Source organism: Pteronotus mesoamericanus, unplaced genomic scaffold (assembly GCF_021234165.1).
Source record: "Pteronotus mesoamericanus isolate MK-2021 breed Mesoamerican mustached bat unplaced genomic scaffold, CSHL_Meso_final scaffold_31, whole genome shotgun sequence".
NCBI classification, from domain to species: Eukaryota; Metazoa; Chordata; class Mammalia; order Chiroptera; family Mormoopidae; genus Pteronotus; species Pteronotus mesoamericanus.
In genome coordinates this window covers 26899601-26916110 of record NW_026555312.1, presented here as the reverse complement: position 1 = coordinate 26916110, position 16510 = coordinate 26899601, and the positions used below count along the sequence as shown (strand labels likewise).

Genomic DNA, 16510 nt, shown 5'->3' with positions numbered 1-16510 from the left:
TGTAAGTGGGGTGATGTCAGGGAAGAGGGTACAAAAGGCAACTTCTCTGACCCTGAACTTTCATCCACTGACAGAAGAAAAACCTTCCACTTTTGCTTCTACTTACAAAGCTAACAGACAACTGACCCCTCGAATTCAGCACCCAGTAGATTCCACATTTGCCAATCGGATAGAGTATCCAACGTGCACAGCCAACAGAAGCGAAAGTCTGCGTTAATACATGCCAAAATGTGCTTTAAGCGCTTTTTATTTGTTATGGAACAACACTGTGGAAGGACTGTCCTTTATTTAGATCTTACTTGTGTGTGAAAATCGATATGTCCCTTCCAGTCTTTATCTTACAAGAAAATGTGTCTCTAACTATTGTCCCAAACTCTTCTCTTCCTAGGCTTGCCTTGTCAGCTATACATAACTGTGACTTATCTGGCACCCCTCGAACGTACTGCACACATTAGTGCTATCTGTGACCCTCTCCAGTGCTAATTTAGAAAATTTTTCCAGCTCTCCAATATGCTTCCATAGTCTGCTTTCAAGAATGATTTTAGCTCTCTCTTATCATCCATTGCAGAGTATGAATAGCTGTTCCTGAGTCTCTATAGCTAAGATAATGATAGTCTACCCCACTTTCCAACTTTTAAGTTTGCCTCTCCTCTGACCCCAGGACAGAACACTCTCCACCCACATTTACTTTGATCTATGTTAGTTCCCCTCTACTTTAAAAATAGGCTTAAAGGATTTGAAAATGTTGTCAAATCCTTATTTTCACAGAAATACAGAGTATTAAAATAGTCACTGTAGTCATTGTTCTTAATTTTTCCATGCTGGTAAATATATATATGTATATATGTTTTTATATATATACATATATATATATAAAAACATATATATTTAGCGCTCCATCAATGGGAAACAGAGTCACAGAAACACTTTTGGGAAGACCAGCCTGAGTTGGGGCAGGGGTGGGAGGTGTCATGGTGAACTAAACTGGAAGGATGTTCCCTAGTTAACAACTAATCCAGACAGTTCCCACAGGACAGATCACTTCTTGCCAAGATTAGAACAAGGGTTATGATGATGTAAGAGTTTCATCTTACATATCTGTGAGCTACAACTGTTTACTAACATGTGTTTGGGAAGAAAAAAATACATGCACACTGATGATCATAAACTGTTAAATTTCAGTCTCACTTTTAAACAAATAATTTAAAACTCTCCCCAGAAGTGCCCAAAAGAGGAAAAGGTCTGAAATACAAATTAGTTATTTAAAACACAGAAGGGGCAAAAAAAACACAAACTGCTTGACAAATCATCATAAGATATCTCTTGCATGTTAAGAAATCCAGAGAATTATAGATGTCTTGGGCACTTATTTTCTAACATTGCTCATTCTCCATTTTTTTGCTGGCCACACATCTCTCACCAAAAACTCTGGTTCCATTCCACACAATACAATACCTCTGCTAAAGGCGCTCCCCTAGACTGGGAGCAAGTTGGAAGTTCAGCTAAAGCTGACCAGAGTCTCAGTGTCTCAGACAAAAGAAGTTGCTATGTGGCAGCAGAGGTGGTCCTGGGGCACCAAAACATTCTTAGCGTCCTTCCCGCCCTCCAGTGATGTTTATTAAGTTCTGAGAAATCACTGGAGGGAACACCGGAGTGGCAAAATCTAAAGCCAAATATGCCCATCTTGGAGCAGGCTGAGCCCACGGAGGGGGAAAAGGGAATTTTCAAAAGCCCTTTGCTTCTCTGGCTACATCTTTGGTTCCTTAGTTGGTTTTATTTAGCCTGTTTCCAAAGCAAGAAGGAGGAGGCTGAGGTATCTGGGAATAGGGCATTATGCTTATGGATAGATATTTCTTTATGGGAGACACAGGGACAACTAGCCAGGCAGGAGAGCGGAGCCCTGGGCCTGGCACCGGCCCTCAGACCTTGAATGAGGCAGGTCCTCCAGAGCAGGCTTCCTCAGGTCAGAGGCCTTACGCTCCACAGGCCACCCTGCCCTAACGAGGATGCTAGTTAGAAGAGTGGGAGAAGGAAGCTCTAGTCTTTTTAGGTGGAGGGGCGCTCTTTTGCTATGTGCACTGGGACAGGAGTTTGAGTGAAAACTAGGAAAGGCTAGTGCCCTCTTAGAGTTGCGAGGCAGGGTCACTGCGGAGGGTGGCAAAAAGCCCTCGCTTCACACCCAAGTAAACGTATCTCGTCTAGGGGACGGGGCGCGATTAAGACAATTCGAGATGCTTATACACACAGGCTAGCATCACTTTAGTGACTTCTCCCCGGGCTGGCTCGGGCTTAGACCTTGGTATGTAAGGAGAGGGGCAGAAGGGAGGGTGGAGGCAACCTAGGACGGGAAAAGGATCAAGAGAAGGAGACGGGGGCCTGGGCGGTCGAGGCCCTTACCTTGCTGACCACGTTTTGGACGAGGCCTGTGCGGATACCATAGTCCCACGCGTGGCAGTCGCAGTTAGAGGTGTTGTCCCCCTTGTCCGGAGGGGACGGTAGGGGTGGAGTGTCACCCCTGTCCGCTCCGCTCCTGTTGCTAAGGTTGCCCGCGGCCCCCCAGGCGGCAGTGGAGAAGGGGATGGTCGGCGGGCTGGTCCAGTTGGCCAAGTCCTCGGCTCCCCACTGGCCAGTGGCGGTGACTCCCGCCAGCTCGGCGCCTTTGCCGGCCTCCCGGCACCAGAAGTTCGGCTGGTCCAAAAGGAAGGAGTCTGAGAACTGGCTGAAGCCGATGAATAGCGCGGGGATCCAGGTGAGGAGCACGAGGGTCTTCTGGTAGCCCCCGCCCAGGCCCCCGAGGAAGGGCAATACCGACCCGTCGTAGTCCAGCAACAAGAGGCTCGGGGCCGCTGCCGCGGAGCAGCAGCTCGGGTGAGGACCGCCGCCGGCGGGATGCGGGGAGGGCAGCGGTTGGATCTCCCCGCCGCTGCCGTGGCCCGCGCGTCCCCCTAGGGGCACCGAGGCCGCTGCGTCCCCCGGCGGCAGAGAGCCGTTCTCCTCGCCCAGGGGTGGCTGCCTCCCGGTCCCGCCGCCCGCCGCCTCGCGCCGCCGGTCTATCGCCATGGCCCGGGCCCGCGGCGCTTACAGAGGCGCATAGAGCGCGGCGGAGGTTCCCGCGGGCGCCCTGAGTAGAGCGCGCCGGGCCAGGCGCCCGCCGCCGCCTCCGAGCAGGGCCCGCGGCTCGAGAGAGAGCGCTTGGCCGCCCGGGGCGCGTCAGTCCGACCCCATGTCACCAGCCCGGACCCCGCGCCCTGGGCGCTGCGGCCCCGCTCGGGCGCCGGGCAGACGGCAGGCAAAGGCCAGCCTGGGCCCTCAGCCGCCGCTGCTCATCGGCTCCGCGGCCCGGGCGCCGGGGGCCGAGCCCGCTGCTCTCCGCCGCTCCGCGCCGGCCCCGGGAGGAGGAGGAGCGGGCACTGCACCTTGCCGGCCGGCTCTGCGCCCTACGGACGGCTGTGCGTATGGTGCGGGCGGCGCGAGCGGTGTTCGCTGGTGCCTAGGCGCCGGGATGTATTTATCCGACCTCCGCGCCTTCCGGAAGCTGTGAGCTTGGGTCCCAACCTGCCGAGCCGGCCGCGCTCTCTGGCTCCGCGAGCTGATTTCCCTCCTCCCGGGGCTCTCCTCCTCCTTCGCTGCAACCCCACCGTCCCGCCCCCTCTCCCCCCGCGGAGGTGGAGGTAACAGCGGCACCTGCTGCGCCCGGCTCTGGGGTGCGAGCGCCCCCTCCAGTTGGACTCGCCGCCGCCGCCGCGGGATCCACGGGAGAGGGGGCGGGGGAAACGGGATACTCCGGGCCTGCCTAGCCCGAGGGTCCCCTTGCCAGTCCCCCCCACCCCCACCCCCTGCGCCTGGCGAGGCTGGGGTGGAGAAGTCGCGCGGAACCGCTTGCGCGGGTAGGCTGGGGATCCCGGAGGAGTCGGCCTGCACCGGCCGCCTGTGAATAGGCTTGTGTTCGCGTCTCCAAGCGGTGCCCCCACCCACACTGCATGCGTCTGGTCTCGGTGACCTCTGCTCGCCTCTGAGATGCCCGCAGCCCAGCTGCCGGCACCCCACTCCCGGTTTCGAACCCAAGGGTCGCCAGGATTTGGGAGCCACCCTCTCGAGCTTTTTTCGAGGTGCAGATAGGGTTGACTTTTGTGTCCTCGGAGTAGCGTCAAGGAGACGCATTTGCCAGTTTCAGGTCGTCGGTCACCCGCAGCGTCGGGTCACCCCCCACCGACTGCAGCACCCACTTCCAAATCGCCATTTCTTCCCCACTCCCAAATGAATGCTATAGAGAAGTACGATGCTAGAAGGGTTTGTTGCCAACACAAGTGACAGATACATAAACGTGAATGGTGATGGTATTCCCCACCCCCTCCCTAAGATCTTGAATTAGCCTTTCGAACGCTGAACGCTGACTGCACAGGCGCACATGTCTATATTCACACTCATGAAGACAAAACCTCTCCTCTCCCGTGCTCCAGCGCCAACCTTGCCTAGCCGCCCCTTTATAAATAACACCAGCCCTGCGGCAAACGGCTCCATTAGCATTACTTCCTTCTGCACCCAGGCACAGATGAAAATGGGGCTACACCTCTCACTCCAGCGTCCCCATTTGTTGGACACATTTCATATTGTGAGAAGTTTATGGACGTCTTGATAGAGCAATCGGGGGAGATGAGAGAAATGCTTTTGCTTTCCAAAATGATACACTCTAAGCTACACCTACTAAATGTATTGTTTTGCATTTCCATTACTTCTTTACATATTTAACCAGAGGTTCTTTTGTTGTTGTTATTATGGGAAACATTTGCTTACTAGCTAAAATACTGGCACATCCAAGACAATCCTTAATGCTGCCAGTAGGGCAGGGGAGGTCTTGAACTTTCCTGCTGAAAAGGGGGAAATTAGATAATTATGGTCTGAAGAAGCCCAAAGGTCTGTAGAAGACTCCAAACCTCAAAGAAGGGGTCTCACAACCTACTTGTATTTAAAGAACTTCTGGGGGTGATAGTGTACATTGTGCATGTAGTAATGCCCCCCCCAACTTCACATTTTCTTAACTTGACTTTTTCTTCCTCTCTTTGTCCCATTAGAAGAGTTTAGAAATGCAAAGTGTTTACCTCCATGCCTGGAACAGAGAAAGTGATCAATGAATATTAGCCGTTCATTATTATCACTACTACTCTTACTATTACATAAAATCTGCAGTTCTATTTCCGAACTTAAATATAACTTTAAAGATGTTATTTATTTTCTCTTCAGTGGTCCACTGTTACAGAAGAGGTCTGTCTACCCGGGTCTGGCTCTGCCTCTTTACCCATTTGTTGCATTATAAACATTGCAAAACGAGCATGACCTTGATGGCCATTCCACCCATAATAATAAATAATATTGAGTTTTGCAGGGTTGGCTTTCAAGTACACACTGTCATTCAGTCCTCTAGGACCCCTAAGAGGTGGGTCTTCAAGATAAGGCTGTGAGAGTTAAGTGACTATCAGATCAAAGAGGTGGTCCACAGCAGAGGCAAATCAATGACTTTGAACTCTGATCTTCTGACTTGGTATTACAGGGCTTCTCCATTTCAACATGCAGGGACAGATTACAATGCCATAGGGAAGAGTGTGAAATATATTTGTGAATGTGCATTTTTAGGTGGGAGAAGGCTGGGCCTTGGCAAGGAGTTTCATTGCTAGACTGTTGTTAGTCCTTGTCCCCCAAAAGTGATAGAAATCTTTAAATAATAAATTCCCAGAACTTGGGGATATGCTAGGAAATGGTATTCCCTAAAATACAAGCTAAAAGGAATCAACATGAAATGTTTGGAATTAGCCATCTGCAGCACTGACTCAGGCATTCTAATTAAGTTGCTGGTTAGATTAGAGGTTTCCCTAAATCCCTCTTGGATCAACATGACCCCCAAATCTAGTCAAGAAGATTAAAAGGTAACCAATTTAAAACAAACTCGTCTTCAATTCATTAAGACGTATTACAAGTGACCTCGTAGAGGGACCTAGAACAAAAGGAGTAAGGAGGAAGAATTTGACACTTTGATAGCCTGCAGGGTGAGTATTTAGGTTCATTGACTAGTGTGGGGAAACCAGTCAGGCACCTGCTATCACATTACCCTATTCTACTTTTCTGAGTGGTAGCTATCGCTAAGTGCTAGTTTTCTTGTTTACTTATTTATTGACTACCTCCCACCTCTAGATAGGGACCTTGTAGTCAGTTGTATTTCTGGTGTTTAAAACAGTGCCTGGTACATGGAAGACACTCACATGTATTTGTTGAATAAATGAGTTTATCGAGTTATCTATCAGGATCCTATAACTGTTTACTTTGATTCTTAAGTCACCGAGCAACCTTTTCATATTTGTTTAAGTTCTCAAATATAGTGCTCAGAGCAACCAAAATAAGAATTCAAATGAACCTGACAATTATATTTCTTATTATAAGTAATTGTGCTTAATGGATTAGCTCCCAATATGAAATTATTGTGGGCAGTTATTGGCTTGCAGACAGTAGGCTTGTAGGCCAAATGCAGCTCACAGATTACACATAATCTTTGAAGAAAAATGCCTGTATTTTGTTATGTAATATGTGCACCCACAGTTTTGTTTGCATTATACACAGGATTATTACACCCATGGTATGAAATCATTGTACCCATGTATAATGCACATCCTTATTTTTCCCTCAAAAAATTTGGTCAAAAAAGTGCACATTTTATACACGGCAAAATATGGTAATTGCCAACATTTGAAAATCAGAAGATTGAACATTCAAAAAACACACAGATAAAGCAGAAGCTTCAACGCCCGGTTTTTCAGGCTGCACTTCCCTGGAAGGCAGTAGAGGGACAGGTGTTCTCCGGCTCCCCTCGTCCTCACCTGCCAGCACACACGTCTCATGAGCACCATTTGTCTGGTCACTGAAAGCATCTGGGTTTGTGACCCTAAATTTATGATAGTATCCTGAACTCACTGATTCCAATTAAAAAAACAAACAAAACTGAGCCATTCTCTCTTCTTTTGAAAGCATGTTAAATAACCTACCGGTCTGTAATTTCCTAATTTTGAGAGGATAAAGAAAAGAAAGATGCAACCTAATCACCAATACACTTGAACAATCTTATTTGCTTGGAGATAACAGGAGTAAAAGAATTCAGCTTCTAAAGTTAGAAACCTAATTTTAAATCCTCCTAAACTTCATAAATGTTAGTTCCAAGGAATTAGTGTCAGAGATAATTAACTTAAAACTACAAAACTAGTCATAGCAAAACAATTGCACATTGGTTTTACCTGTATGTTCATGTTTTTTATTTATACTTAAAGTATAGATAGATATCACGTTTTAGGATATTATGTCTTTTTTTAAAATTCTGATTGCAGTTTGATTTCTTTAAAACAATTATTTGAAAAGTACATTATCTTGATTTTTGAAGGATAAGAAAAAGTGATATGAAATTACTTCAAATTCTGTGTATACATGAACATTATTTATATCAGCCTTTGACTTTTGGAATGTTAACTCTGACTTTCTAACAAGGAAGTTGACATTTACAAAACCTATCATAAACAAAAATGAAAAAGCTACTTTGGTTCAGTAGCAAAAGTAATAAAAATGTCACATAATCTATCCTGAGGAAAACTGCAGGTAATATCTTAAGGAAAACTGGATGTCCCGTAAAAATCAAATTCACCTTTTCTGATCAAAAGGCCAGGTAGAAAGAAATAACAAAGTGAAGATAAGATTTCTATGCAAAAAGCTATTCAATTATAAATGTGATTGATAGGGCCCAATCACTTTTTAAAAGCTTGGTAAAATTTTAATTTTGAATTATTTTGTTGAGTTAAAAAGACAATTAGCAGAACAAATTGATCTAGAATTGTATGTTGGCTTTTGTTTGGTGAAAATCTCAGATATCGTATTTGCTTTATTGTGCTTAAGAATGTTCTTTGTTTCACACACACAGGAAAAAGAACAGAACGTCAGGACTTATAGGAGAACATTATGGTATATCTCTCATTCCAGCAAGGAAACAGTCTCTTTTTTTTTGGTGAGAATCATCCCTAAATTTAGCAAATGGATTTTCAGATTTCAAGTATGGATTCTGAGGCTTTCCCCAATGGGTGAGCAGTCTGAAGATGATCATTTTCAGGAGGGCTTATGAGAACAACGCCAAGTTGCAAAGATTTAGGAAAAAAAATTTCACACCCTAAGAGAGCCAAATATGCTCTTTAAACAAATCTTTCCCCACCAAGTCTAATGAAAATGAAGAAAAACCCACAACTGCATGGTCTGGGTTTTGTAGCCAAATCTAAACTGATTAAACTAATGAATGGCCAGAAGCTAAAAGAGGATAAGAGTAAAAAATACTCTTAAATGGGGTAGATCACAGACCCAGAATGTATTTCTGAAGCAAGATGTTTAACCAAAAAATTTTGATAAACTTTCTGTTTCTAATATAGTTGGTTTGAATTTGACTGTCTAAGTCATAAAGGATTTTTATATATTTAAAAAATTAGCTGCACCTATATGCATATCAGCATAAATTATGGGCTACCTCACAGGGCTTTGATTAAAAATTTAGTGTCTCTATAGCAAAAATCATATAAATGTATAGGTAAAGTCACTGAAACTTTTTAAGTTAACCGTCAGTACTTTAAAAAATGAAACTGAGTGTTTGAACTTTGATTGAGTAAAACACTTTTGCTATTTTAGAAGGTTATTTAACACCCTAATAGCGAGTACACCTGGCACCATTTCTAATACCATTCTCTAATAAAAGGAACCAAGGCTCTTTGGGGACATAATTGATTGTGAAACTGGGGCAGAAAATATACAGGATGAGCCTGGGGCATCTTACAGTGTCAGAAGGTAAGAAAGCGCTTAACACCCACGACCATAACACACACACACACACACACACACACACATGCACACGCACACACAATGATAGGGTTATGTCAAAGGGATATGGGAGCCAATTGAAAGAGCTCCTCATTTGAACAACAAAATAAATAAAGTACTATTGGATAATAACCCAAAGTACAAAATAACTATCCACAAGTCCACACTGATATAAATGAATGTTGAATAAATAAATAAATAAATAGATAAGAAGAAACAAATCTCCCATGCAGAAGAATGCCAATTAATATATGTAAATACATGACACTCAAGAAGTGGAGCAGAACTCTCAAATGTGGGCTATGCATAGTATTTCCTTCCAAAATGGATAGTATGGAGAGGGAGGAGAAAAAAGAGAGACAGAGGAAGGTCACAGTGGGGACATCGGATAATCACTGTCTCAGTCAGGTGATCAAGGCCAGCTTCAACCGTGGTAAGTCATGTTGATAGCATGTAGCCTGGATATGATGTCATGTGAATGGCCCTTTACCTCTGTGATCTCCCTCCCCCCAAACCATAATCCCAATCCAACCATGAAGAAAACCTTAGACAAATCCCAATTAAGGGACATTCTAGAAATACTTGATCAGTACTAAAGACTGTCTAGGTGATCAAAAACAAGGAAAGTCTAAGAACCTGTCACAGCCAAGAGGAGGCTAAGGAGACATAATAATGAAATGTAATGTGGCATTCTGGATAAGATCATGGAACAGAAAAAGGACATTAGGTGAACACTAAGAAAATCTGAGTGAACTATGAACTTCAAATAATAAAAACATATCAATATTTTTTCATTAGTTGTGACAAATGTACTAGACTAATGTAAAATGTTAATAATAGGGGAAATTAGATAGGGTGCATGGGAACTCTACTATCTTTGAAACTTTTTCTATAAATGTAAAACTATTCTAAAATAAAAATTTTATTGTTTTAAAAAGGTGACAACACTCTTCAAACATTAAAGTTTTGTTTTAAGCTCTAAATCAGTAATTTCCCTCTGTATAGATTCTATCTCTGTGATATGTTTAATCAAGTAATGAGTTAATAGTTTGGAACACAAAATTGATGAGGGAGCAGGAAAAATGTAATTAAAAATAAATTTTAATAAATGCTTAATATAGAAATTAATTTAAAAAAATACTCTGAAGTGTTCAAAGAAACAGCATCAGCAAAAGTTGTGGTCAGGGTTCTGGTCTAAAAGGCCAGCAAGGAGAGGCAAGCCTCAAACTCCATCTGGAGCACATGGTAACTGTAGCTTGCCTTAAATTCTTTTGTTTAATTTGAGTTTACATTTCCATATTTTATCTGTTTCCATCATTGATCCAGAAATGCATTTAAACCCAGTTTTCCTTTAATTTCTCAGAGTTTTTTTCTCCTATCTTGTTAATCTCCTCAAAGATTCCACTTCTTTACAGGTAACTACAGAACCTTTAGGGAGCCTGAAAAATGCATGTGTATGGAATAACCACATGCTTTGAGTAAATGTAATCCTGCTGGCAGTAGTCTCCAGGTCAATGAGCTTTGACAGTCTTTTTATCATACAGAAAATGCTGGGAATATAAATCTAAGGGCTTTCAAGTGAAACCTGATTTTTTAGTATAAATCCCCAAAGGAAAGCCCCCTGATTTATATGTCTCAGTAGCCCCACTGCTATATGAGCTGGCATGGAACAGCTAACGTTCTTATGAAAATAGAATAATGCTTGTATTCTCTGAGGACATAGTGACAATGGAAAGAAAGCACAGAATATGCGGTTAGTGAATCTAAAGCTAAAGGGAACACTACCTGTCAGGATTTGAAAATTGACTACTTTATGTAGCATATCAGGGCCTTATACTTGCTTACCTAGCAAGAGATCTATAGGAAATTACCAACACTGTGAGTATATTAGTATTTTTTAAGTATGAAAACTTATAGAAAAACTTAAGGCAAGCTGACTTATGCAAAAGAAAAAAAGGACTTTATTTGCTTATGTAATCGAAAACACCATGGGTTGCATGGCTTTAGACATGGCTGAATCCTGGTGTGTCTCCACCTTTTGGGTTCACTTTCTTCTGTTACCTTCACTCTCAGGCTCTATTTGTGTTTCCTCTGCTCACCCCCAGTAGCTCCAGCAGAAAGAGAATACTTCTTCATGAAAAGTTCCAAACATATCACAGCCAACCTCATTAGCTCTGATTATTGCTGACTGGGTCATGTGCTGTATTTTTAGCCTATCCCTGTGGCTCCAGGGCAGTGATGCTCTGATTGGCCAGGCTTGGTCCACGTGGCATGGAAATGTCCTTAATCTAATCTGAACCATGATGATTGAAAGTGGAGTAGCAGAGTTTCCCAGGAAGCATTACCAGAAGGAGAAACAAAGATATCCATTTCAATTGTTGTTAGAAATGACATGCAAATTCTAGATTTTTAAAAGTATAGATGCCTTTGGGGGCCCTTAATCTGAAAGAGAAAACAGATAAGGCATTAGTTTTAAACTATGTCTGGAAAGAATCCTCCACTTTTCAAGAAAGTTCAGCAAATAAATTAAAGTTAACTACTATCTGCAAGAACACCAGTGACTCCAATTTATCTAAACTCCATCTTTTATCTAAAACAAGTGTGGGAGCACTATCAACATGGTTCATCATCAAGTGATTAGGACCCAGGGCCTTCCAAAGCCCTCCTGGCTAAAGTGACCATAGAGGATGCTATCCCTGCTTTGCCCAGATCCCTCAGGGCCATTTTGACTATTTTTGTTTGGAGGTCTGGGGGCTAAGAAAAAGAAGCCAGCTTCAAGGATCTTTTGCTTCCAGCAGCTCCCACTTGGACTTTTGTTCAAAGCAATGCTCTTGGACTACTAGAGCTGATTTGCCAAGTGAGCAGGAGATTCTTGAGAATTTAGTTTCCCTTTAACCTGTAAGAGGTTTCATGTGCAAAATGCTCTTGCCTGGTTCTTTGCACATGAAGCCTCATTTCAGGATCTGCTTCTAGGCATGAAGGCTGGAGTCTATGAGGATGAAAGTTTATGCCCAAAGAAGCGCTTGGCAGGCTCTAGCAGAGAAAACAGAAAATCGGAAGTCAGACTTCCCGACTTCTTGTCCAGATCTTACAATCCTCTAGTTATGTGAGCTTGTCAATGTGAGAAACACCCAAACCTGTAGAGAATTTTTTACAAGAGTTTATATGAGTCAAACTGATAACATATATTGGGGAGCAAGAACTTAACTGCACCAGAGAATAACAGTTTCGCAGCTGCTTTTATTCATCTGAATTTAAGGAGAGAATGTAAGGAAAATTAATTACCTCAAAGTGGGAGAAAGCAAGAGAGGATCAGATTAAAGGATAATTAACAAGAGTGTGTGCCCTCTTGAGGATGGATAGCCCCTTTGAGGAGTATTAGTTCTGGTATTTCAAAGGTGTGTTAACCTAGATGCACAAGAACAATGGGCAGGGCTGGCTTAGAACCTTTTATTCAAGAAGTTATAGGCCTGGGGCAAGACTACCCATCATGACCTGTGCAGTTAGGAATTTATGATCAGATCATCCTTTCCACAGTACCCCATTTTTTGTCCACATTCCCCCTTTTGGTCATTAATCAATCCAAAGGATGCATTGATAACCATTCCTTAGTCAGATAGTGTGGTCTCACAGCTATTGGAAGGCTCATTCCTAGAAGTCTCAGTATTTAGATCATCTGTTGACCATTGAGGATGGGTCAATACCACAACCATTGGATCTGTGTTGGGGCCAAATTTTTCTAAAATGGAAGAGCAGGTAAATGGAGAGCAGTCAGGTTTTATGGCCTTTATTGTGAAAAATACACTCTGGATCATTTCTATGCTGTGAATTATCATGATCCACATTTTGCCTTCTGTGTCATTTTTCTGAGTTTATCTATATAAACCATGAAAAGAGTATTAACAGCTATACATGTTCAGTAATTGTAAAGGTTTGGACTATGTAGAAAAGCCCAAAGAAGAAGTATAACTATGACTAATATCATTAGCAGAGAGGTAAAGACAAACAAAATAGCACCGACCAGTGGGGCTCAATTGGTTGGGTGTCATCCTGCAAAGCAAAATGTTGCCAGTTAGATTTTCATGTAGGACACATGCCTAGGTTGCAGGTTCAGTCCCTGGTAGGGATATGTAAGAGAGGCAACAGATGTATGTTTCTCTCTCACATCGATGTTTCTATCCCTTTCTTTCTCCCTCCATCCCCTTTCTCTAAAAACAAATAAATAACTTTTTAAAAAGACAAACAAAATGGATTCTGAGTTTAATATTCATTTGTAGGTATACAGGCCTTGCCCATGTCTTGGGATAGCCTACATATGGTGTTATGGCTTCTCATACTCGAGGAGTCTTTGATATATGTAGACTGGAGTAGATGGCCATTTGCAGTTAGGCACCTGATAAGTTTCCTTCCAATGAGGTTGGATAATGTTTTTTATTTAATGTTCTTTCAAAGAAAAAAATCTCCAGGTGGCAGTCAATGATCTTTAAAGTCTCTGTCTTCTGGAAGGTCACTGTGAAAGGAAGCAGTTACCAACTCGGTATTTTCTTGAAGTGAGTTTATCAAGCCTTGGTAATACTGTACAATGTCTCCTTTCAATAACGTCAACTTTTAAATTCCTTCACCGAAATCCAGTGTAAATGCACTGTAATGCACGAAGGAATGCAAAAACCAAAAATGGAGATCCAGGGAGCAGGGAAGAACAAAGTGGCCATCTTGTGTTTCCCATAGCCCCAAACTATTCTTTTGATTTATAACCACTATTATCCATACAATATACCCGAGAAGTTTTCATTACTTATTTTACTATGCTTCCTATGCACTTTCAAAACCTTTGAGGTGTTCAAGGGGCCCTTCTGGAATACCGCAAAGTTATTCCTGCATGTATTGAGATTTTTAACCCTTAAAACCTCTTGAGGGTAGATAACCCCTTTCAGGGATGTTACTTCTGGTATTTCAAAGGTGTGTTAACCTATATGCACAAGGACAATAGACAGGGCTGGTTTAAAACTTTTCACTAAATAAGTTACGAAAGGGCATGACTACCCACCATGACCTGCCCAGTTAGGAATTTATGATCAGATCACCCTATGAGATTACTTTCCATAGAACCCCTTTTGCACCCGCAGCTTGAATAAGTCACATCACTTCTGTGAACTTTACTTTCCTTCTCTGTAAAATGGGGATTATCCTAACACCTACCTTACCTGCCTGTCGCATAGGGTTGCTGTGATGAAAAAATGTAATAATGTGAACAAAGGGGACCTGGAAGTATAAACAATTACACAATATCCACTATTATTTAGGTGCTATCAGAAGTGGTCACTTTGACCCCAAGCACTCAAGATATCTATATTGAGCTTCTCTGTCTCTTCCGGATACCACAAACCTGGGCGCAGATTCCAATAGCAATCAAATAGATAAAAGAGGTTGGAGTGCCCAGAGGACATTTCATTCCATTAACTCTGCTAAATAATTCTATGGTAGAATCAGATAAACACAGAGCTTGAGTTTGCTGCTTGTGGTCAGACTTTCTGGTAGCAAGTGCTTGCTGGCCCAGATCTCTGTGTATTATCCTGAGTCCCTGCTTTCCTTATTTTGCCCAGGGGCAGGCAAGCCAGTCCTCTCTCTTGTTTACTGGGCTAATTAAACATCATCAGGAGCAGAGGCCTGTCACACTGCTATAGGAGAAACTTGGTTGTTCTTGCTGATGTAGTAAAGAGTTACAGATTATTACTAACATACAAGCAAGGTTTATTAGTGCTGAGTTCTCATGGAAGAGAACAGGCCTGATTAAAGTGCAGGTTGAAAGGTGTAGGTTCAGGGCAGGGCAAGGTAAGACAGCAAGAGTTTCAGATCCTTTGTTCTGAGGACCTACATAATTGGTGGGATGGGAGTGAAGAAGTTTATATATTGATTGGTGGGTAAAGGTGGTGCCAGCTTTCCGGGGGAGACATGACTACCCAAATGTAGGTATGGGTGGAGGTCTGTTAGCCTGAATCCGTATCTTGCTCTCTAGACCATATTTGTCCATCTTGTTGTAAAACAGATATGTGACAGGAGGCAGTTAATTAAAGTTGGGGCAGTTACCCAAAGTTATTTATGGGCTCTTTCTGTAAGCACTAGGGACCCCCTTGTAAGACAGATAGTGACCAGAGGTAGGCAATTAACCAAAGTTTTATGGACCTTTTTCTTTCGGCACTGTGCCCTGCCTCCTGCTGTGGGATGAACACACAGTTTCCAAGGCTTTCTTTCCCAGATAGTGGAAATGATACATGGAATTTCAAAGACTGCCCTCCTCCCATGCTAGCATGGTGCTTCTTTTGAGGTTCGGAACACCTGGCAATATTATCACACCAGGCTCAGGACTACTGGGTCAGTGGTGATTCACGTCTCCCTCGTCCTCCTCCTCCCTGCCTTGGTTTGCTATCTATCCTACCTAACAACACCCTGGTGGTGTCTTGTCCACTGAACCCAGCCCTCACTAGGAGCAGCCCTCTTTCCTATTCTAGATTTTAACCACCGGGCAGAGCTAATGCTAGGTGCTGGCCCCACCTCATTGTGTTTGCCCTGTCCTGCTATAAACATATTGCTCTGCATCTTTGATGAAACCAAAAATGTGACATATTTCTAATAATCTTAGTAATGATCATAGTTATCGTTCCATGGAAACTTGAACAACTTTATATATATACTACCTCACTTAAGTATTCTATACACCTATGAATGAGGTACCATTGTACCATTTTGGAGATGAGGAGAGTGAGTTTTAAAGATGTTAAATAACTTGCCTGAGGTCACCCAGTGTAAGAACCAGGACTCAAAACCAAAACTAAGATCAGGTCATGCCAGAGCTTAGAAGTCTAATCACCACAGAAAGCACCCTGTTCTGAGAGGAAGGAACTGGGTAAGGCAGGGAATTCCCACAGGTGTTTCTGATTTAATTGGGTGACTATCCCCAATCTGCCAGGGCTCACCCACAGCTGTGTGGCTGCTGCCCCTTTCTGCCCCTCTTCTCTCAACATAAAGTCATGCCCAGTGGGTTCCTTGACCCCTGCAAATGCCTTTGCTTCAGGACTTAGCTTCCTCTCTGCCCCAATAGTGACCTTAGGAAACCACAAACTCCATCCTTATAGGAAAATGCCAACTAATGGGTCCTCAGGCCATAACTGTCACCTATGACCCTTACCAGAGACATCTGTGAGCTCTTAGGCTCTCCAGAAATCATTTATGTAAGTCAGGGAGATAACTGCGGTGTTAACCATGGCTAATGAACAAAACAGAACTCTAGATAGTGAGGACTTCTTATAAACTTGCCTTATTCCCTTTTGTTTGGGGTTTGGAAATATTCTCCCACTGAAAAGAATGTGGAGTATAGAATTCTGTGTCTTCCCTTGCCTTCGTTGTCTGAGATGCCTGGAAAATCCCACTTGGCTCAAAGCAAAACTAACCACGAGCACAGGTGCAGTACTTCAGGCCCTCACCTTTCATTTGAGGACTCATAAAGAGATTATGCAGCTCTGGCTGGAGCTGAAGCTGGTTGGAGTTGTCATGGAAGCCAGGTATACTTCTCTATACCCTGGTGGAACCCTTCTGCAAAAAAGATCCGAAATACGGGAACCTA

The 16510-nt window shown here is 43.3% G+C and overlaps 1 protein-coding gene across 2 annotated transcripts in view; it reads right to left on the bottom strand.

Annotated features, from left to right (window-relative positions):
- Positions 1 to 3580, bottom strand: part of SLC22A23 (solute carrier family 22 member 23) — a 176315-nt gene extending 172735 nt beyond the window's left edge. For both annotated transcript variants that reach the window (XM_054591959.1, XM_054591960.1), the window contains exon 1: positions 2398 to 3580. In XM_054591959.1, the coding sequence (XP_054447934.1) occupies positions 2398 to 3060 (663 nt within the window). In that variant the 5' untranslated portion in view covers positions 3061 to 3580. The remainder of the gene's footprint in view (positions 1 to 2397) is intronic.
- Positions 3581 to 16510: the final 12930 nt, after the last annotated feature.